This window comes from Phocoena sinus, chromosome X (assembly GCF_008692025.1).
Source record: "Phocoena sinus isolate mPhoSin1 chromosome X, mPhoSin1.pri, whole genome shotgun sequence".
NCBI classification, from domain to species: Eukaryota; Metazoa; Chordata; class Mammalia; order Artiodactyla; family Phocoenidae; genus Phocoena; species Phocoena sinus.
Window position 1 is genome coordinate 81,421,810 of NC_045784.1, and position 23,466 is coordinate 81,445,275.

The following is a 23,466-nucleotide window of genomic DNA, read 5'->3' on the forward strand; positions in this document are numbered from 1 at the left end:
AAGCATTTGAGAGCTGTAGTATATCTATTTGTATGTGTGTATACATATATTAATGGTTTTGCTTTTGCCATTATCAGATATTTTCTTTTTCAGATCTTTTCGAGGCATCACCTAGATATGGTGAAACAATTGAACCCAAACATGACCAAACCAGTTTCTTTTAGCTTTCCTTGTCTCATCTAATCTCTTTGCTGTATGTGCTTTAGCTAAATGCAATCATTTTGCAATCGGAATGAATCATTAAATGGGCCGTATTCTGGTCGTTTCACCGAGTATAGACCTGCCTTAATTGTTAAGAAGGCTTGCATTCATACTTTTAGCTTCATGTCTGTGCTAAATAAACAAGGGACAAATAAGATCTCTGGCTTTTTGGTGGGAGGAGATAATTTAGGTCAGTAGCATATCTTTCAATTCAGAAGGTGGTTAATGGCACCACAGAAGCTTTTATTCAACTAAATAATCACTGCCTGTAAATAGTCTGTTGAATGAATATTTAAGAAAGCTACTTCTCTATTTGGAGATTCATGGATTCCTCTGAAATAATTTACTGGGAAACTGTCATTATCTTTTTGTATTTTGCAGTATCCTGTTAAACTTAGAATTCTTATTGGGATTTCAATTATATTTGATTTTTATTTTTAAAGTACTAGCTGAAAAACAGCACATAGTGATAATAAAACTGCTATCAGATTAATGGTTTTCAATTGTGGATTAGGTCTTTTTTGAACATTGCTTGATATTCAAGTGTAGGAAACTGATAACAATGATTTGGATTGGATTTTAGTATAAAATTATGTTTTAGGACTATGATTTTACTTCTTGCTTTCTTAAACACAAATTCTCAGAAATTCTCTTTTCTCTTAACCATTAGAAAAGCTCAGTCGAGGTTGTAATTTTTGAACTGTTTCCTCCTTATGAATAACTATATTTAAATACAAACTACTTCTTTGTCTTTGCATTATATACAAAACTGTGCTCTTATAATAGAAATTCTAGAATGATCTAGAAAACTAGAATCATAAGCAATCTATCTGCTTTGTAATTTTCAAGTATAATATAAAACAATATTTTAAACCTTAAATTCATAACAATATAAAATATTCCAGTTTTCAACCTAAAGTTTATTTATTAACTTAATGCATGAATTTAAATGCAACATTTACATTCTAAAATACATAATTTCAACCTTAATAGTATACCTGTTAAAATAAGGAAAGAGATAAAAAGCAATATTTGGAAAAAATTCGATTTTCTTGTGATAATTTTTTTGAGGGGTTGTGGGCTGATAAAATATCTGATGCCTGATTACACTTAATCTTGCATTACTTGATGTTTACACTGCACTAGCTGAGAAGCCCATTACAGAAAATTTAAAAAAAAATCCTTAAGTTGTAATAATCTTTTATGTGGGAATCTTTATTCTGCAGACTTTACACATTTTTGAAATACGGTAGAAATCAATACTGATATATTTGTGTTAGCCTCTAGATCTAAAGTATTAAAAGTATACATAGGGGGTAGCTATTTACTAATTTACTAAACACTTAACTTCTGTGAAAAGCTTCTGATTACTAATACTGTTGCTGTTTGTTTTTTTTTACACCATAACCACTCTCCGTTGACCACTGCATGCAGATAGTTGGAAGTAAAGTTATGGTGAGTACAAAAGATGTGTTTTACCCTTAGAAGTGAATTTGTGCTTTTGGGGATTGAGTGATTTTTGCTTATAGTATTTTATATGTTGGGCTCTTCTTTTGGTGTATATTTTACCAAAACAGTGAGGTGAATATTAAGATCAGGTGAATAGAATTTAGGTATGGTAAGTATTTTTCCTGTGGCTTTGGGAAATGCTTTAGAAGTAGAATATGTTTGTATATTCTGTCTTAGAAAGTTTTACTTCTTTATAAATTTTTTTTCTTTTTTTTCGTAATTGTGCCCATGTCAGTCTTTATGATTCTGATAAAACTGTGTGTTTTACCTCAGTTTTTCAGGATGGCAGGCAGAGACTCATAAAAGGTTGGTTTATGCTAACAGGAATTCTTATTGAAGTATCTGACTTTGACTTTAGTATCCCTAAGCACATAGTGTAACGAGAGCAACCTTTGATGTTCAGTCAGGAGACCTGCGTGCTTGTCTTTGTTGGGTGCTACTCATCAGCTTTGTGACTTTGGGCAAGTCATGTAGTTTCTCTGAGGTTCAGTTATTAAGTGGATAAATTGAAGTGATTGGCTTGCGTTATCTTTTAAGGTTCTTTCTGTTGCTGTCTTCTAAAGGTTCTTTTACTACAGACACTGCATTTCAGTGCCACAATTACATGATACACTATTATACCAATACACCAAAAGTGGCCTGTATTGTAATTAAGAGCTATTTGTAATTACCTTGCCTTCATGATTAAGCAGTCTGCATTTCAAAAACAGGCCAGGAAACATTATCTTTAGCATCATCAGGTACCATGGTATCTAGAATAGTAAATATATTTACATTTGTTTTGCTTTTAAAAATTGAAGTCCTCTTTTTTTTTCTTTTTGAATTCACGTGACATTTAAGGGAAAACAAAGCCATTCATCTTTTGGGATGATTTCAAAAATCAACAAATATTTCTTCAGTGCTTATTATGTGCCAAGAACTATGCTAGGCACACTGATAACTGGCCAATAAGAATGAGATAAGACCTTATAGTTTCAATAATATATGTTGAAATAATCAAACCTTAAATTGTGCCGGCTGATTGTAAGTGTAATAGGAATACATGAGCAGGAGAGAGAAGTAGGGTTAGAGTAATTAGAGAAAACTCCATGCACATTTCTAGACTTTCAGGATCTGGTGGCTGGGATTTGACTGGGGAGGAGAGATGATAGAGAAGCTCGCAGATTTTGGAAGTAATATTGAATGCAAAGGCTTGGAGAAAGAACCAAACTGTGTTTGGGAGGGGGTCGGGGGAGAAGAGGGAAATGAGAGATGAGGTTGACTTTGTTGGAACAAAGAACAAAAAAGTAAATTGGAAAGATTCAAAAATCAAGTTGAAAGAGGATCTTGAAGTCTGGGTAGAAGATTAGAAATTAGTTGGAGCAAGCAAGTGACATGAGGGAAGCAGGGTTTAAGAAAAATAAATTTGATAGTAGTAGGTAGGCTGGATCAGGCTAGTGGTTCCCAAAGTTGAAAGTATCAAAATGCAGGTTTTGCCCTTCATGGGGTCTGGGATAGGGCCAAGAACTCTGCCTTTTTATCAAGCACCACAGGAGATTCTGATAAGGTAGGCTCAAGAGCTGACTTTGAGAAATACTGGATTAGGATAGAGAGATTTGTTTGGGGTGCTACCTAGGAGACATGTGTGAGTCAGTGAGGACCTGCATTAAACTGGAGGCTTAAATAACAGAGTTATTTAAGGGGTGGGGTTAAATAACAGAGTTTGGGGCAATGAAGGAATCTGGAGCTCATTTTAATGTGGGCCAGAGCCAGCCTGTATTTCTGGTCTTGGTACCATAAGCAATCCAATGGCCTATGCCAGAAGCTACTGAAAGATTACTGATTTCTCCACATCCAGTTACCAAGTTCTTTCTCCTAAATAACTCTCAGCTCTCTCCCCTAATCTCAGACCCATGATTTAACACACCTGTGGCTGCCCCGTCTCCTCAATACTCTCCTAGTCTTGGCTCTCACACCCCACCCACACATGCTCTACATGGTTACAAGAGATGCTGCTGCTACCCCATCAAAACTTTCAAATGTCTCCCTATTCCTTTTGTGATCTTATCCCCGCTTCCTTTTCTAATTTCACCTCCAGCTGCATTCTTACATGTGCCTGTCCTCTGTCTGTACAGGAACACTTGGCAATTCCTTAACATCCTATTCTTTAATCCCTCTAAATCAAGCACATTCTGTTTCTTTGAGCCAGAATGCCCTTTTCTTCTTGAGTGTGCCCAGCAAGCTCCTAAATATCCATCAAAATTAAGCTTCATGTCAGTCTTTGAAGGAAAAGCCATCTTAGATAACACCTTCCTTTCCATAGCACCGTGTATATAGCTCAATTGTAATATTTAGCACATTTTATTAAGATAAATTATATGTTTTTCTTCCCCAATGAACATAGCTGGTGCCCTCAAAATACTAGGTCTAATGGGGAAGGTAGACAGGAAAACAGAATATAAGATAGGGCCTGAAGATGTAATATAGGAAAGGTTGCAAAGTGGCTGCTTATGGTTTAGCGAACAGTTTCATCTTGTCTGAGAGTGTTTTGAAAGACACTATGAGAAAGATGTTATGATTGATCTACAATAGAAATGATTTCATACCCGTTGTTTTATCTGTGAGCTGCTTCTTATGTTGGAGTTTGCAAATCCTGCAATAAGGGGAGGATACTCTAGGGATCGACCAGCTTCTAGAGGAAGTGATGAGGGAATTAATTCTAGAGTTTAGGTGGGAAGGGTGCCTTCAGGAGGAAGGTTTTTTGTTGTTTGTTGAGACTAGAGAGAGGAGTGAAGAAAAATATTTAAAATCACCAGTTGAAAGTCAGGTACAAAAGGGCTTATTTTTCGTGGTCTCACTAATCTACAAAAGATGGGAAGTGTTTGTTGATAAAGTGGACAGGTAAGAATTTCATAAGAAGTGTTCAACAGAGAAGAAATCCTAGAATAGCCACTTTAAGTATTCTGGTTGCCTAAAGACTACATATGTTGGTCAAAAAATGAGTGATGTAGAAGTCAGACTGAAACTGGAAAGATGGAATATGTAATGAACCAGGTCTTCATGACCCTGTCTTCCTTTTATCTCTCCAGTGTTGATTAGAAGCAGAATTGGAGGCATTTGAGGTCCTCCTGATGTCAGACTACCATTAGCCTTAGTTTTCACTATTCTCTTTCAGAAATTTACTTTACAAATCAGGCTGTTACCTGAACATAACCACCCACTCAGCCTCAAGCAGTCTTGCTTCTGACTTGGCTCATTGGATCATTTTTTTTTTTTTGCTTCGAATATTTTCCCTCCTGTGTCAACATTCTCCCCATCCTCAGCTCTTCCATGAAGTCTATCCCAATGACCTTCCCCCCCCATTCCCCCACCTCCTGATTTCCTCCTAATAATTTCTCTGAACTTCTATAGCACTTTATTTTTAACTTCCTTTTGGAATCACTTTCTACTCTATTTTATAGTTTCTATTACATTATATGTTCCTTAAGGGCCTTTTTTATAATACACCTATATTACTTTAGTTTATAATAATGTATGTCCTTGAATAATACTTTCTGTTACCGTGCAGGTCTGTCTTTTTATGTCCACAATATAGACCCTATGAAGGGATACAAATTTTAGTAGAGGTCATGGATTCAGAGGCAAATAGACCTGAGCTCAGATTCCAACTCTGCTACGTACTAACTGTGTGACCTTAAATAATTTACTTAATGTCTCTGAACCTCAGTCTCCCTATTAACACAATGAGGATAATAATACTCAATTCAGGATGGTTTTGAAGTTTATTGTTTATATTTAATATATTTATTATATTAAGAACCTTGCAAATAGCAGGTCTAAATTACATTTTTTGGTTAAATGTATTAAATTTTATGAAATGCTTGGTATGACAGACATAAAACATGAAGATAACATGGTAAAACAAGATGAGACTTTGAGCTGCCTCTTTTTTTTTTTTTGCTAAGTATTCAAGATGTGTGCTATTTAATAGAGTGATTTATTCTGGGTCAAGAATGGTGGGAAGGATTTGGCTGGATGGAAGAAAGAATGTTTTGCCTGTTTATTGGAAGCTATGTGTTATGTGGTATAGATTATTGCTGGGCTTTGAAAAAAAATAAAAATTCATATATGGTCTCAAGATAATATTGACAAGGTTATTTTAAAGATTTAATAAGATAGTTGAAGATTTGTTATAGATGCTATCTAAGAAAGGATAGAATATCTTCTTATCAATATCTTAAAATAGCAAAAGAGAACTTAGAGTGAGATAGAGATAGAAAGAACTGAATGACTTTTTCAATGGCTTCTAGTTATAGGTAAGTGTAAACTTTTTGAAAGAAAATAAATTGTTTTTGTTATTTAGTAACACATTGCATGAAACAGGTTTAGGAATCAGCTAAAATGACTAATTTGATTTCACTGCAAACCAGGAATAATGTATCCACAGGAGGAAGAAGAACCATTCTTCTGTGGGAGAAAAGGGTAAAAATTGACATGATTACATATGATAATTGGAAAATAGAATTATAATGACCAGACCTAACAATGTTAAATATAAAGTAACTTAATGACAGAAATAGTTGAGCGCCTAGGGCAAGCAGTAGGGTGTCTTTTGGGATAGTGTTTATTTTGGCATCATAAAGACCTGAATTTAAATCCTGATTCAGCACTCATTGATTCTCTAGGTCTGGTTAATCTCTCTAGCCACAGATTCTTTTCTTTTTTAGATAAAAAGTTACTGCCCACCTATTATGTGCCAGACACTATTCTAGGTGCTTGGGTGATGAACCATTACAGATAAATTCCTCATGGAGCTTATATTTCTACTTGGGGAGGCAGACAATAAGACGCATATCAAATATAACGGCAGGTAGTGGTAAGAGCTATGAAGGAAAAAAATCAAGATGAGAAAGCCGAGTGTGATCAGGGTTGTGCTGTTTTAGGTAGGTGAGCTCTCTGAGCAAATGACATTTGAACAGAGACATGAGTGAAACTGGGGAGAGCCAATGCAAATATCTAGGGAAGAGCTTTACAGGCAGAGAGAGCATCAAGTGCCCTGGCTTTGAGGCAGGAGTGTGCCTTGAGTATTTGAAGAATTGCAAAGAGGCCACTGTGGTTGGAGTGGAGTAAACCAAGGGGAAGTACGGGAGTGTTTTTGTTAAGGTGACTAAAAACATAGGTTAAGTATATCAGGGGGTTGTAAATGTGGAAAGGTAGGTTAAGGTCATTTTAGGAGGGATATGCCAAGGAGATGGTACTTTAATAGTCAGTGAGGAATCCTGGAAGGTTTTGAGCAATGGAATGACAAAATCTGAGTTACATTTGGGGAAGATTAATGGAGCAGTGGAAATTGGAGAGGTTAGAGACTGGGGCAGGGAGATCAAGCTGGGGGTTGTCGCTGTACTTGAAGTAATAAGACCCTGGAATGGAGAGTGGTTAGTAAGAACTAAATGGAGGTGATAGATGAGAGAGAGATTGCAGAAGTAGACTATATCAGCCTCAGCAAATGATGAAAAAGGGCAGAGGAGATGTGTGACTCAATAATGAGTGAATTTGCAAGCATGGGTGACTGAAATGATGGTGACTTGAGCCTTCATGGAGAAGTCAGGAGCAAGACTACGTTTGGAGTAAAACAGGATGAGTTCAGTTTAGACATGTTAATCAAGGAGAAATTAGTAAAATCACAGAAATAAGAATAATGTTATTGCCACGCAAGACCATTTCTTTGGCACTCGTAGCATAGAGTAGAATTTTTATAATTAGGTTTTCTGTTTCAAACACCTACTTTAACTATTGTAAATATATTCTCTGCACATGCTGCTGAACATATGTTGTTTATCATTCTAATAACACTTACCTGTTTATAAACCACAGCCTCATTTCCTGTACTAGGCAATGAAGGTCATGTGTGTTTCTTGTTGACTCAGTGGACCTGGATAGAAAAGAGCTAATCATTTTGGTGGCCTGTAGTATTGCTTACTAGATAAGCCATTTTATGTAATTAGGATGTCACATTTGTACGTTTTGCAGTGTTTCTAAATAATCTGAGTCAAAAGGACAGCCCCATCATAGGTGAAGGGTAGGTACACATGTATGTTTCTTTGTCCTAATTGGGGCATGGCAATTTTGGGCACAATTGAGTGAATATTATAGGACCTTTTTCTCAAAATAGAGCCAAATGAATTTGTTTCCCTAGGCTGTTGAAGAAGTTCATGCTGAAAGAAAGTTCCTGTTAACAGTAAACTTATAGCCAGGCTCAAAGTAATAAATTCAAAATGCTATTGATGTGTTTCTTACTACAGGCTACCCACTAATTATAATAGCCATAAAATACCACTAAGCGTGGCAGTATGTATTTGTGGGCTGTTAAGCTGCTATTGCATTATTAAATTGAAGTTTTATTAGTTTACTGATCTAATAGTATCATCATGATTACTTCATGTAACGTTACACTTGTGTCAGACCAATTATTTGAATATATCCTGTGAAAAAAAGATCAAATCTTACTTTGCTGTTTCTTTTTTTAAAAATAATTGTATGGTCCAGAAGGGGGAGACAAAACATTGATTATTGGAGTTTGAAGTAGCTGCCTCCTGATAAAACATGGCTTTTTTGGTATGCCAATTTGATTGTTTTTTGTTCCTCTTTCTCTTGTTATAGGTTTAGAAATTGTAGGATAGTTGCTACTGCAAAATATTTAGTTTTATGGTGGTAAAAATTTTGTTAAAAATCTAAATTCAATCAGAATAAAAATAATCAGTGCAATTATTTTTAACTAGTATATATAAAGTAGAAAACTCATTTGGTAATCAGGTGAAAATAAGACCTAAGACTGTTTAATGAGGGTATAGTTTATAAGTGATCTTTTAAAAATAGCACAAGCAATATTAAAATTCCACTTTTGGTCTTTTCTAATTTCACATCCATTATGTGCAATGAGTAGCTTCCTTCCCATTTCCTTATGTTTTGATACTGCAAGCTGGCTTGTGTATTATACTTGTTTTGGATAGGAATATCTGCATATGTTTTGAAAGGTTTTGTTATTTAAACCTCCATTCATTTTTAGAACAATTTCTTATCAGTCCCTTCCCTTCCAGTGCATTGTCATAAATTACATTATTTCATCATGCCAGATTAAATTCATTGTTTAAGGAATGCTAAGATAATGTCGATTATAAAATATTAGCAAGTCATCTTACCTTGGGCATTTGGAAACATCGAAAAGACAGTATGAATATTGACTTTCGTTTAGACATATATTTTGTAAATTGATGCATTAATATTTATGAGTATGGAGTAGTTATGTTTTATAGTGTGTCCTGATATTAGAAACAAAAAGATATCCTTTTCATGTAGGATTCTGCACTGCAAGTTTATTTTCTGTGTATTTTGCTTGTGATCATGTTAAAAATTTCGATTGAGCTTCTTTCTCTGTGTATATCATCAGGTAAAAATAATACATTTAAAATCTGATGCTTGGTATAAGACATTTAACACTCGTGTAGTTATTATTTCATATTTTTAAATTTTTAAATTTATTTTTTAATTTATTTTTTTATTTTTCATTTATGGCAACAGTTTTTTAAATTTATTATTAAAATTTTTTTTTTATTTTTCAATTATGGCAACAATTTTGGTCAGCCACAGAGCATGAGATAATTACATGAGAAGTGTTTTTTAATGTTTGTTTTGGTTGTTAAATAGTATGGTCTCTATACCACATATCCTTTAAAAGCTCTGTGTAAAATTTACTGTTACCATTATAAAACAAGTGGCATGACACAGGGATATTTCTTACGAGACAATGCTTTCTTGATCCAGGTAGTGTTGTCAGCAGGGGAAAAAGTAGACACTCTAAGATGATGATCAATATTAAAGAGTTACCTTAACTTACTGTATATCAAATTTTGGCCTTTTTCTCACATGTCTGATTCAATTTCCCATTTCAGTTAATCAGATTTCTTGTTCTTGCTTATCTGTTAGGAAAAGACTGGTTGAATCATAATTAGCTCCTTTGAATGGGGTAAGGGCAGAATAAGATCATCTTAAAAATGACACCTTAGATTTATAAAGTGCTTTAGAGTTTTTAAAGCCCTTTCACTTCACACATTTTCTCATTTGAGCTACATACTATATGTGTTTCTGTAGGTCTGTGCATCATTTTTTCAGGAAGACATTGCTTCCATCTCCAGATTCCTGGGGTCTGGCCATTTTCCATGGAGGTTTTTTGAGTGGTATATACTGTCGAGGGTATTTTGTCGGTGGTCAACAGATATTCATAACGTGAATTAGTATCCAGTTTATATGCTTGTATGAAATGCTTTTTGAGCCTAATGCTTTGTGGGCCTGCATCGCTAAATAATGGTCATGTGACTAGTAACATTTAAGGTAATTTTTTTTACTGTGGTCACCATAATTCAGATACTGGATTACTGCATTCATTTCATGTGCTATTCTAGTTGAGACCACAATTGCCTATCAAAACAATATCGAAAACAAAAATGAATTTTAAGAGCGTCAATCAAAGGTACAAAAAACTTTCCAAGCTCATTTTTTATGCTGATCTGTTTGTAAATTTTTACTAACCTGTCATGGTTCCTTTCTTCAATGAATTTGTGATCTAAGGAGAACATAATTGCTCATGCAGTGTAATTCTTGTGCTTTGAGTGTAGTAACTACTTTGTATACTTTAGGTGAATCATTTATTTTCATTGATGATGATGCTTTTTTGGCAGAGTGGTTTGCATCCAGAGAGCTGTTTTACAAAGTGTGATTGGCACCCGTATACTAGGTAGACAGAGTGTGTGTGTGCGTATGCGTCTGTGTATCTGTATATCCATCTATCTGTCTATCCTCTCAGAGTTAAATGAGGTCACATAGGTTCTCTCTATGTTCGAAAGCTGAGAAGTTATGAGAACTGAGACTTTTCCTCAGAATTATTTCAGATTTTCTTATTGTGTGGAATGTTTTCACGTAGAGTGAGGTAAGTATATGTTATAGGCTGAATTGTGTCTCCCATAAGTCCTGTGTTGAAGCCCTAACCCCTAGTACCTGAGAATGTGACTATTTGGAGATAGGGCCTTTAAAGAGTTTATTAAATTAAAATGAGGCTGTTAGGGTATACCCTAATCCAGTCTAACTGGTGTCCTTATAAGAGGAAATTTGGACAAAGAAACACCAGAGGTATGCACAGAGGAAACACCATGTGAGGACACAGAGAGAATGTGGCCATATGTCAGCCAAGGAGAGAGGCCTCAAGAGGAAACCAACCCTGCTGACACCCTGATCTTGGAATTCTAGCCACAGACTGTGAGGAAATAAATTTTGGTTGTTTAAGCCACCTGCTCTGTAGTTTTGCTTTTCTCATCTTCTTCATCTTCTTTTTTTTTTTTTTTTTTGGTATGACGGCCCTAGCAAACTAATACAGTATATAATATTCATTCTGTTGTATTCAACACGTAATAATAGCTAACCTTTAGAGGGCACTGAGTGCCAGGGACTACGCTTAGTAAGTTTCATGTAAAAACCAATTTAATCCTCATAACAATTATCACCCCCATTGTTTGGATGAGGAAAGTGAAGCTTAGGAAAGCAAGTACGTTATCTGGGGTTGCACAGCAAGTAGGTAGGAGAACCAGGACTTGAATCCAGTCAGACTGAGTCCAGAGCTTGGCCTCTTAACCAAAACCTGAGTAAGAATTTGGTGGATTCCAGGCAGTTATGGATAATGGTCATCACCATGGGTGCTTACTTTCACTAACATTATTATTATTTTAAAATTTTATTTTGTTGAAGTATAGTTGATTTACAATGTTGTGTTAATTTCTGCTGCACAGCAAAGCAAGTCAGTTCTACATATATATTCTTTTTCATATTCTTTTCTATTATGGTTTATCACAGGATACTGAGTATAGTTCTCTGTGCTGTACAGTAGGACTTTGTTGTTTATCCATTCGATATATAATAGTTTGCATCTGCTAATACCAAACTCCCAGTCTATCCCTCCCTCATCCCTCTCCCCCTTGGCAACCACAAGTCTGTTCTCTGTGTCTGTGAGTCTGTTCCATGTATAAGTTCATTTGTGTCATATTTTAGATTCCACATATAAGTGATATGGTATGGTATTTGTCTTTCTCTCTCTGACTTACTTCCCTTAGTATGATAATCTCTAGGTCCACCCATGTTGCTGCAAATGGCATTATTTCATTTTTCATGGGTGAGTAGTATTCCATTGTATATGTATGCCACATCTTCTTGATCCATTCATCTGTCGATGGACATTTAGGTTGCTTCCATGTCTTGGTTATTATAAATAGTGCTGCTATGAACATAGGGGTACATGTATCTTTTTGATTTATAGTTTAGGACAAACACGTTTTTTTAAAATACTCAACAAATATTTTTATTGAGATATAATTGACATATAACATCCTATTAGTTTCAGGTATACAACATACTGATTCGCTTTATGTATATATTGTAAAATGATCACCACAATAAGTCTAGTTAACATCCATCACCCCACATAGTTACAAAGTTTTCATCTACTCTAAACAACTTTCAAATATACAATACAGTGTTATTAACTATACTCACCATGCTGTATATTACATCCCCAGGACTTATTTATTTTATAACTGGATGTTTGTCCCTTTTGACCCCCTTCACCCATTTTTGCACCCCACCCCTCCCTGTGCCGGCCTACCTCCGGCAACCACTAATGTCTTCTCTGTATCTCTGAGTTTGGCTTTTTGTTTTTGTTTTTTAAATCCCACATATAAGTGAGATATTTCAGTATTTGTCTTTCTCTGTCTGTCTTATCTCACTTAGCATAATGCCCTCAAAGTCCATCCATGTTGTCACAAATAGCAGGATTTCCTTCTTTTATATGGTTGAATAATATTTCACACTAATGCATATGTACCACATTTTCTTTATCCATTCATCCATTGATGAACACTTAGGTTGCTTCCATGTCTCAGCTATTGCAAATAATGCTGCAGTGAACATCATGGTGCATAGACCTTTTACTGTTAGTTTTTTTTTGTTTGTTTGTTTCCTTCAGATAAATATCCAGAAGTGGAATTGCTGGATCATATGGTAGTTCTATTTTTAATTTTTTGAAGTAGAACAAACACTCTTAATCACCATTTAGGTCAAGAAAAGAGCTAGTTTGTTGTATTTTTTAGATTCCCCATATAAATGATATAATACAGTACTTGTTTCTCTCTGTCTGACTTATATCACCTAGCATAATGTGCTCCAAGTCTGTCCATGTTGTCGCAAATGGCAAAATTTCATTCTTTTTTGTAGCTGAGTAGTATTCTATTGTGTGTATATCTATATCTATCTATCTCACATCTTCTTTATCCATTCTTCTGTTGATGTGCATTTAGGTTGTTGCCACGTCTTGGCTATTGTAATAGTGGTACTATGAACATTGGGGTGCATGTATCTTTTCAAGTTATAGTTTTGTCTGGATATATGCCCAGGAGTGGGATTGCTGGGTCATATGGTAGTTCTAGTTTTAGTTTTTTAAGGAACCTCCATACTGTTCTCCATAGTGGCTGTACCAATTTACATTCCCACCAACAGTGTAGGAGGTTCCACTTTTCTCCACACCCTCTCCAGTATTTTTTATTTCTAACATTATTATTTAGTCCTTCACAGATTGCAAATAGGGGATTATCTTCCACCAGCTGGAGAATGCTTCTAATCACACCAACAACACAGAGAGCCCTCCCTATCACAGAGACTTAAGTGCCTCTATACAAATGTTTCTCTATGGGCCAAAAATGACTGAGTAGACGTGGTCTTTGTGCTTTCATAGCAGATATTAAAAAACAGGTAACATTACCTCAGATGAACAGAATGTACTGAGCAACATAAATGTGAGGAAAGAGACACTGCTCCTTTGTAAACCAAACATAAATATTAGAAATAATCCCATTATTAGGTATTGCCTTTAATTTCTTAAAGCCCTTTTCCCTGTGTCTAAATTAGATTAGACATTGTGCTTCTTCAAGTTTTATATCATCAGTGTTCACCTTTCTTATGCATTATTTCCTTTTATAATTAATTTCAATTAAACATTAGTTTTGTTTAATTAAGATTGTGTAATTAAAATGCTTATAAGCTCCCAAAGGGCAAGGACTGTGTCTTAATACCCCTTAGACATTTAAAAATACACTAGGCTATAACAGCAATAAAATAATTAAGCATCCTTTTGTTCAATCTCTGCATATTTACATTGCCTCTGACACTGAACTGTATAAAAACTGAAATAAGAAAGGTGCTTTCATAATGCTTTTCAAGAACAGAAGTCCTCTTCCATTGGAAATGCAGTCCAGCATCTTAAAATCTAATTTTTTTCAAGAACAAACTAAATTTCTCCTATTGAAGTTCAGGCCCCTTTCCTCTTGATACGTTTCCTACTTCCGCTGAGGACGGTTGTTCATCATCACCCATGCAACCTCTCTTAGGACCTTGTAGATTTAAATGGCCCCTAGTTTCCTCTTCTCTCACTTGCTTTAACTTTTCCATATCATGCTGCCTTCTTTTTAATTGCTTTTGGACTGTACAGTTTAGGGCTTCAGAAGTATAAGTGCCACTTGATAATACACCCAGTTTAAATGCTCTCATTCTCATTGTACTCAGTGTGTGTAGTTTCTGAGTTTTAGTGGTGACACTGTTGATAGCGATTGATTTTTATGTACAGATGTGACTAAAATTAAAGACCGAGAATTGTCCCCCCACCCATTCTTTTCTCATTATGTAAGAAACTCCAAAAATAGCTCCTCATCACATGAACTAGAAACATCCTGGATGTTTCACCTGGAGTCTTTCTCGAATTGTTTGCTCGCAGCTTGGTGTACAAAGTAAATCATACCCATCCATAAGCCACCATACAAAATGAATGCTTAGAGCGTAAATTATAACATAGTAGAAATTACTGCATTTGGACTCAGAAGACCTGGGGTTTGGCTCATGGCTCTGTCTCTTAATGACTAAGTGATTTGGGGTGAAGCACTCAACATTTTCTGAGCCCAGGTCTCTTTATCTGTAGCTCTCCTGCCATCCTAATAGAATTATGAAGTACTTGGTAAACTGCAAAACACACTGCACATAGAAATCATTATTATGGTACTCATGAAAGAAATGATTCTCACGGTAGTTCCTAATACACATTTTTTGGAAGAAAGCGCTAAAGCACAACTACTGCTTACAGTGACACATGCACGCGGGCATTCATTCCTTCATTCCTCAGGGTCAGTTTCGAAACCAGTTGTAGTTATAATTGTTGTAAAAGCTCAGGTCTTCCAAGAAGGCTCCCCGGACCACAGACTACATTTAAAATCACACTTTTAATGAAAAGGCACAAGCAACCATGAGAATTATCCCCAGTCTTCCATCTAAATATTAAAATGTCTGCATTTGAAACTGCACAGCCATGGTCTCATTTTCTCATTTCATTTGAACTCTTTTCTTCAGCTGAATATTGTATATACTCTACAAATTAGGGATTCAGCAACTTCTAAACTAAAGTCACATGAACTCAGAGGTGGGAAAGTTTCTGGAGTAGTATTTTGATATTGTAGTAGTACTTAAGAATTTGGGCTTTTTTTTTTTTTTAAGTAATGCCAAATGTTTACATACAAAAGGCCATGTTTCCTTTAAATATGTTTTAAACCAAATATATGACTGAAAGCATATGCTTTTCAAGTTTGTTATTTTCATTCTAAGAGTAATACAATATGTTTCAGAAAATTGGATAATGGAGTTAAGGAGAGGGAATTAAAAAAAAAAAATAGACCATACCCTCATAACCCTAACATAAACCACTGTTAGTAATTTGGTACTGATAGCCAGTCATTTCTCTGCTGTGTAGTTTTATTTTTAACATGATTTCTATCACTCTTTGTAGCCATACTTCTTCAGAAATGTATCTATTTTATGATGAGGTAAACTGATACAGATGAGTTTTGGTAAATTGTACCTTCTGATAGCAAAGTCGTATTTTAACCAATCCTGGCACTCTCACTTCATTTAATTACATTCTGGTTACTGTAAACACAGTATCTAGAAGCATTTGATGCCTTGTATAGTTATGGCATGATTTTATATTTAGTAATGTTTGAGTATGTGGACCGTAATAGGCCATTTTTACGTGTTTTCCTGGGTAGCTTAAAAAAACCTAATGAAAAATGTCCATGATCTATCTATTCCATTATTGGATGAACATAATATACAGATTGCCATCAAGATATGAAACAACACTAAATCTCAATTTTCTCAGGTAACTATTTATAATACATTTTTCTTATTTATGAGATGTGAATAATTTGGAGAAGAATCTAGAGGTGTTGAGTGGATATTAAGTAGCAGAAAAGTGTATCAGTGAGTCTCATGAAATTGTGTAAACCTCTATATTCATTACTTTTGGGGGGTGTGGTTGAATTACTGTTGCAAATGAAGCAAGACCATTTGGAAAGATTACTTGTATTAAACAGATGACAAGGCTGAAGTTGCTGCAAAAACGATTTCATGCTTTTGTTTTTAATGTAGTCCAATTATACAATGTCACATCAGATTGTGTGTGAGTATACAAGTGCATAATTTTAATTTTATTTCTGAGTTATCACATTTTAAGAAATTGATTAAAATCACCCAAAATATTTGATAAGCTTTTTCTATATAACAAATTAACCATTGCCACTAAGTTAAAGCAAGATTGAAAGTTTGGCAGTCAGTACCTTTATTAAAGGAACAGATCAATTACTTTATAGTTACCTATTTTGTCTTTTGTAGCAAGGAATTCACTACCACATTTTATTATTTGCTTTAATTTCTTATTCTGAAGTTTCAAATCTGCAGAATCATTAAAGCATATTACAATGAATATTCACACCCGTCACCATGATTCTCTAATTTTTTCACATTGTCATATTTGCTACATTCTCTTTTTCTTTTTCTCCTTTTTATTCTTTTCTGAGTCTTAGTTGCTGATAAATAACTCTTTACCCCTAAATACTTCAGTGTGTATCTCTCTTTTTTTTTTTAACATCTTTATTGGAGTATAATTGCTTTACATTTTTGTGTTAGTTTCTTCTGTATAACAAAGCCAATCAGCTATACGTATACATATATCCCCATATACCCTCCCTCTTGTGTCTCTCTCCCACCCTCCCACCCCACTAGGTGGTCACAAAGCACTGAGCTGATCTCCCTGTGCTATGCAGCAGCTTCCCATTAGCTATCTGTTTTACAGTTGATAGTATATATATGTCCATGCCACTCTCTCACTTCGTCCCGGCTTACCCTTCCCCCTCCCCATGTCCTCAAGTCCATTCTCCACGACTGCGTCTTTATTCCTGTCCTGCCCCTAGATTCTTCAGAAACATTTTCATTTTTAGATTCCATATATATGTGTTAGCATACAGTATTTGTTTTTCTCTTTCTGACTTATTTCACTCTGTATGACAGACTCTAGGTCCATCCACCTCACTATAAATAACTCAATTTCATTTCTTTTTATGGCTGAGTAATATTCCATTGTATATATGGGCCACATCTTCTTTATCCATTCATCTGTTGATCGACACTTAGGTTGCTTCCATATCCCAGCTATTGTAAATAGTGCTACAATGAACATTGTGGTACATGACTCTTTTTGAATTATGGCTTTCTCAGGGTATATGCCCAGTAGTGGGATTGCTGGGTCATATGGTAGTTCTAGTTTTAGTTTTGTAAGGAATCTCCATACTGTTCTCCATAGTGGCTGTATCAATTTACATTCCCACCAACAGTACAACGGGTTCCCTCTTCTCTACACCCTCTCCAGCATTTATTGTTTGTAGATATTTGATGATGGCCATTCTGACTAATGTGAGGTGATACCTCATTGTATTTTTTTAAAATTTATATATATATTTTTGTGGTATGCAGGCCTCTCACTGTTGTGGCCTCTCCCATTGCGGAGCACAGGCTCCGGACGCACAGGCTCAGGGGCCATGGCTCACAGGCCCAGCCACTCCGTGGCATGTGGGATCTTCCTGGACTGGGGCACGAACCCACGTCCCCTGCATCAGCAGGCAGACTCTCAACCACTGCGCCACCAGGGAAGCCCCTCATTGTAGTTTTGATTTGCATTTCTCTAATGATTAGTGATGTTGAGCATCCTCTCATGTGTTTGTTGGCAATCTGTATATCTTCTTTGGAGAAATGTCTATTTAGGTATTCTGCCCATTTTTGGATGGGGTTGTTTGTTTTTTTAATATTGAGCTGCATGAACTGCTTATATATTTTGGAGATTAAGCCTTTGTCCATTGCTTCATTTGCAAATATTTTCTCCCATTCTGAGGGTTTTCTTTTCTCCTTGTTTATTGTTTCCTTTGCTGTGCAAAAGGTTTTAAGTTTCATTAGGTCCCATTTGTTTATTTTCATTTTTATTTCCATTTCTCTAGGAGATGGGTCAAAAGGATCTTGCTGTGATTTATGTCAGAGTGTTCTGCTATGTTTTCCTCTAAGAGTTTTATAGTGATTGGCCTTACATTTAGGTCTTTAATCCATTTTGAGTTTATTTTTGTGTATGGTGTTAGGGAGTGTTCTAATTTCATTCTTTTACATGTAGCTGTCCAGTTTTCCCAGCACCACTTATTGAAGAGGGTGTCTTTTCTCCATTGTGTATTCTTGCCTCCTGTATCAAAGATAAGATGACCATATGTGTGTGGGTTTGTCTCTGGGCTTTCTATCCTGTTCTATTGACCTATATTTCTGTTTTTGTGCCAGTACCATACTGTCTTGATTACTGTAGCTTTGTCATATACTATAAAGTCAGGGAGCCTGATTCCTTCAGGTCCGTTTTTCTTTCTGAAGATTCCTTAGGCTATTCGGGGTCTTTTATGTATCCATACAAATTGTGAAATTTTTTGTTCTACTTCTGTGAAAAATGCCGTTGGTAGTTTGATGGGGATTGCATTGAATATCTAGATTGCTTTGGGTAGTAGAGTCATTTTCACAATGTTGATTTTTCCAGTCCAAGAACATGGTATATCTCTCCATCTGTTTGTATCATCTTTAATTTATTTCATCAGTATCTTATAGTTTTCTGCATACAGGTCTTCTGTGTCCTTAGGTAGGTTTATTCCTAGGTATTTTCTTAGTTTTGTTGCAATGGTAAATGTGAGTGTTTCCTTAATTTCTCTTTCAGATTTTTCTTCATTCGTGTATAGGAATGCAAGAGATTTCTGTGCATTAGTTTTGTATCCTGCTACTTTACCAAATTCATAGATTAGCTCTAGTAGTTTTCTGGTAGAGTCTTTAGGATTTTCTATGTATAGTATCATGTCATCTGCAAACAGTGACAGTTTTACTTCTTCTTTTCCAATTTGGGTTCCTTTTATTTCTTTTTCATCTCTGATTGCTGTGGCTAGGACTTCCAAAACTATGTTGAATAATAGTGGTGAGAGTGGGCAACCTTGCCTTGTTCCTGACCTTAGTAGAAATGGTTTCAGTATTTCACCATTGAGAACAATGTTGGCTGTGGGTTTGTCATATATGGCCTTTATTATGTTGAGGTAAGTTCCCTCTATGCCTACTTTCTGGAGGGTTTTTATCCTAAATGCGTGTTGAATTTTTTCAAAAGCTTTTTCTGCATCTTTTGAGATGATCATATGGTTTTTCTCCTTCAGTTTGTTAATATGGTGTATCACATTGATTGATTTGCGTATATTGAAGAATCCTTGCATTCCTGGGATAAACCACACTTGATCATTGTGTATGATCCTTTTATTGTGCTGCTGGATTCTGTTTGCTAGTATTTTGTTGAGGATTATTGCATCTATGTTCATCAGTGATAATTGGCCTATAGTTTTCTTTTTTGTGTGACATCTTTGTCTGGTTTTGGTGTCAGGGTGATTGTGGCCTCACAGAATGAGTTTGGGGGTGTTCCTCCCTCTGCTATATTTTCGAAGAGTTTGAGAAGGATAGGTGTTAGCTCTTCTCTATATGTTTGATAGAATTTGCCTGTGAAGCCTTCTGTTCCTGGGCTTTTATTTGTTGGAAGATTTTTAATCACAGTGTCAATTTCAGAGCTTGTGATTGGCCTGTTTATGTTTTCTATTTCTTCCTGGTTCAGTCTCAGACGTTTATGCTTTTCTGAGAATTTGTCTGTTTCTTCCAGGTTGTCCAATTTATTGGCATATGGCTGCTTGTAGTAATCTCTCATGATCCTTTGTATTTCTACAGTGTCAGTTGTTACTTCTCCTTTCACTTTTCTAATTCTGTTGATTTGAGTCTTCTCCCTTATTTTCTTGATGTCTGGCTAATGGTTTATCAATTTTGTTTATCTTCTCAAAGAACCAGGTTTTCGTTTTACTGATGTTTGCTACTGGTTCCTTCATTTCCTTTTCATGTACTTCTGATCGTATCTTTATGATTTCTTTCATTCTGCTAACTTTGGGGGTTTTTTTGTTCTTCTTTCTCTAATTGCTTTAGGTGTAAGGTTAGGTTGTTTATTTGAGATTTTTCTTATTTCTTGAGGTAGGATTGTATTGCTGTAAACTTCCCTCTTAGAATTGCTTTTGCTGCATCCCAGAAGTTTTGGGCCGTCATGTTTTCATTGTCATTTGATTTTTTGATTTCCTCTTTGATTTCTTCAGTGATGTCTTGGTTATTTAGTCGTGTATTTTTTATCCTCCAAGTGTTTGTATTTTTTACAGTTTTTTTCCTGTAATTGATACCTAGTCTCATAGCGTTGTGGTCAGAAAAGATACTTGATACAATTTCAATTTTCTTAAATTTACCAAGGCTTCATTTGTCATCCAAGATATGATCTATCCTGGAGAGTGTTCCATGAGCACTTGAGAAGAAATTGTATTCTGTTGTTTTTAGATGGAATGTCCTAGAAATATCAATTAAGTCCATCTTGTTTTATGTGTCATTTAAAGCTTGTGTTTCCTTATTTATTTTCATTTTGGTTGATATGTCCATTGGTGAGAGTGGGATGTTAAAGTCCCCTACTATTATTGTGTTACTATCGATTTCCCCTTTTATGGCTGTTAGCAGTTTCCTTATGTATTGAGGTGCTTCTATTTTTGGTGCATAAATTACAATTCTTACCTCTTATTTTTGCATTGATCCCTTGATTATTTTGCCGTGTGCTTCTTTGTCTCCTGTAATAGTCTTTAAAGTCTGTTTTGTCTGATATGAGAATTGCTATTCCAGCTTTCTTTTGATTTCCATTTGAATGGAATATCTTTTTCCATCTCCTCACTTTCAGTCTGTATGTGTCCCTAGGTCTGAAGTGGGTCTCTTGTAGACAGCATATGTACAGGTCTTGTTTTTGTATCTATTCAGTCAGTCTGTGTCTTTTGGTTGGAGCATTTAATCCATTTACATTTAAGGTAGTTATTGATATGTATGTTCCTATTACCATTTTCTTAATTGTTTTGGGTTTGTTATTGTAGGTCTTTTCCTTCTCTTGTGTTTCCTTCCAGAAAATTTTTAAATTCATTTATTGTGTTGGTCATCATTGTTTGTTTGCTCTTTAGTTCTTCTAGGTCCTTGTTAAACTTTTCTTTTATTTTCTCCATTGTATTTCCAGGATTTTGGATCATCTTTACTACCATTACTCTGAATTGTTTTTCAGGTCGACTGCTTATTTCCTCTTCATTTGTTTGGTCTGGTGGGTTTTTACCTTGCTCCATCATCTGCTGTGTATTTTTGTCTCTCATTTTGCTTAACTTACTGTGTTTCGGGTCTCCTTTTCGCAGGCTGCAGGTTCGTAGTTCTCATTTTTTTTGGTGTCTCACCACAGTGGGTATGGTTGGTTCAGTGGGTTGTGTAGGCTTCCTGGTGGAGGGGACTTGTGCCTGTGTTCTGGTGGGTGAGGCTGGATGTTGTCTTTCTGCTGGGCAGGACCATGTCCAGTGGTGTGTTTTGGTATTTCCGTGAACTTATTATGAGTTTAGGCAGCCTATCCACTAATGGGTGGTGTTGTGTTCCTGTCTTGCTAGTTGTTTGGCATGGGGTGTCCAGCTTTGGAGCTTGCTCATCATTCAGTGGAGCTGGGTCTTAGCGTCAAGATGGAGGTCTCTCGGAGAGCTCTCGCTGATTGATATTAGTTGGGGCCGGGAGGTCTCTGGTATTCCAGTGTCCTGAGCTCAGCCCTACCACCTCTGAGGCTCAGGCCTGACACCGGTCGGAGCACCAAGACCCTGTCTGTCACATGGCTTAGAAAAGAAGGGGTAAATAAAAGAAAGAAAGGCAAAAATTAAATAAAATAATTAAAATAAATATTTTTTAAAAATATTATTAAAATAAAAAATAAAAAAAGTAATATAAAGAAAAAGAAGAGTGCAAAGAAACCAGTAAATAAATCCACCAATGATAAGAAGTGCTAAAAACTAAACTAAGATAAATATGTAAGTCAGGAACTAGTCAGTCACGTACAGCAAACCCCAAGTCTACAGTTGCTCCTGAAGTCCACCACGTAAGTTTTGGGATGATTCGTTGTCTATTCATGTATTCCACAGATGCAGGGTACATCAAGTTGATTGTGGAAATTTAATCTGCTGCTCCTGAGGCTGCACAGAGAGATTTCCCTTTCTCTTCTTTGTTCACACAGCTCTTGGGGGTCAGCTTTGGATTTGGCCCCGCCTCTGCATGTAGGTTGCCCTCTGGCATCTGTTCTTTGCCCAGAGAGGAGGGGGTTAAAGGAGCAGCCGATTAGGGGGTTCTGGCTCACTCAGGCTGGGCGAGGGAGGGGTATGGCATGTGGGGCGAGCCCGCAGCAGCAGAGCCCAGTGTGATGTTGCAATAGCCTGGGGCACGCTGTGTGTTCTTCCAGAGAAGTTGTCCCTGGATCACGGGACCTGGCAGTGGTGGGCTGCACAGGCTTCCGGGAGGGGAGGTGTGGATAGTGACCTGTGCTTGCACATAGGATTCTTGGTCACTGCAGCAGCAGCATTAGTGTTTCATGCCCGTCTCTCATGTCCACACTGATAGCTGTGGCTCATGCCCATCTTTTGAGCTTGTTTAGGTGGTGCTCTGAATCTCCTCCTCTTGTGTACCCCAAAACAATGGTCTCTTGCCCCTTAGGCAGGTCCAGACTTTTTCCCGGACTCCCTCCCAGCTAGCTGTGGTGCAGTATCCCCCTTCAGGCTGTGTTCACGCAGCCAACCCCAGTCTTCTCCCTGGGATCTGACCTCCAAAGCCCAAGCCTCAGCTCCCAGCTCTGCCCGCTCCGGCGGGTGAGCAGACAAGCCTCTCGGGCTGGTGAGTGCTGGTCAGCAGTGATCCTCTGTGCGGGAATCTCTCTGCTTTGCCCTCTGTACCCCTGTTGCTGTGCTCTCCTCCGTGGCTCTGAAGCTTCCCCCCCGCCACCCACAGTCTCCCCCCGCGAAGGGTCTTCCTAGTGTGTGGAAACCTTTCCTCCTTCACAGCTCCCTCCCACTGGTGCAGGTCCTGTCCCTATTCTTTTGTCTCTGTTTTTTCTTCTTTCTTTTGCCTTACCCAGGCACGTGGGGAGTTTCTTGCCTTTTGGGAGGTCTGAGGTCTTTTGCCAGCGTTGAGTAGGTGTTCTGTAGGAGTTGTTCCACATGTAGACGTATTTCTGATGTATTTGTGGGGAGGAAGGTGATCTCCACATCTTACTCCTCCACCATCTTGAAGGTTGTCCTCTTCTGTGTGTATCTCTTAAGAACAAGGACCTTCTCCTGTATAAGCACAGTATAATTTTAAAACGCAGGGCATTTATCACTGATACAATACTATTAT

General features: G+C 36.6%; 1 protein-coding gene across 1 annotated transcript in view; it reads left to right on the plus strand.

The window, feature by feature from the left end:
- DIAPH2 (diaphanous related formin 2) overlaps nt 1-23,466 on the plus strand; it is a 924,369-nt gene that overhangs the window by 94,050 nt on the left and 806,853 nt on the right. The window contains 1 exon segment of the mRNA XM_032619577.1: nt 1,636-1,656. Within this exon segment, the coding sequence (XP_032475468.1) occupies nt 1,636-1,656 (21 nt within the window).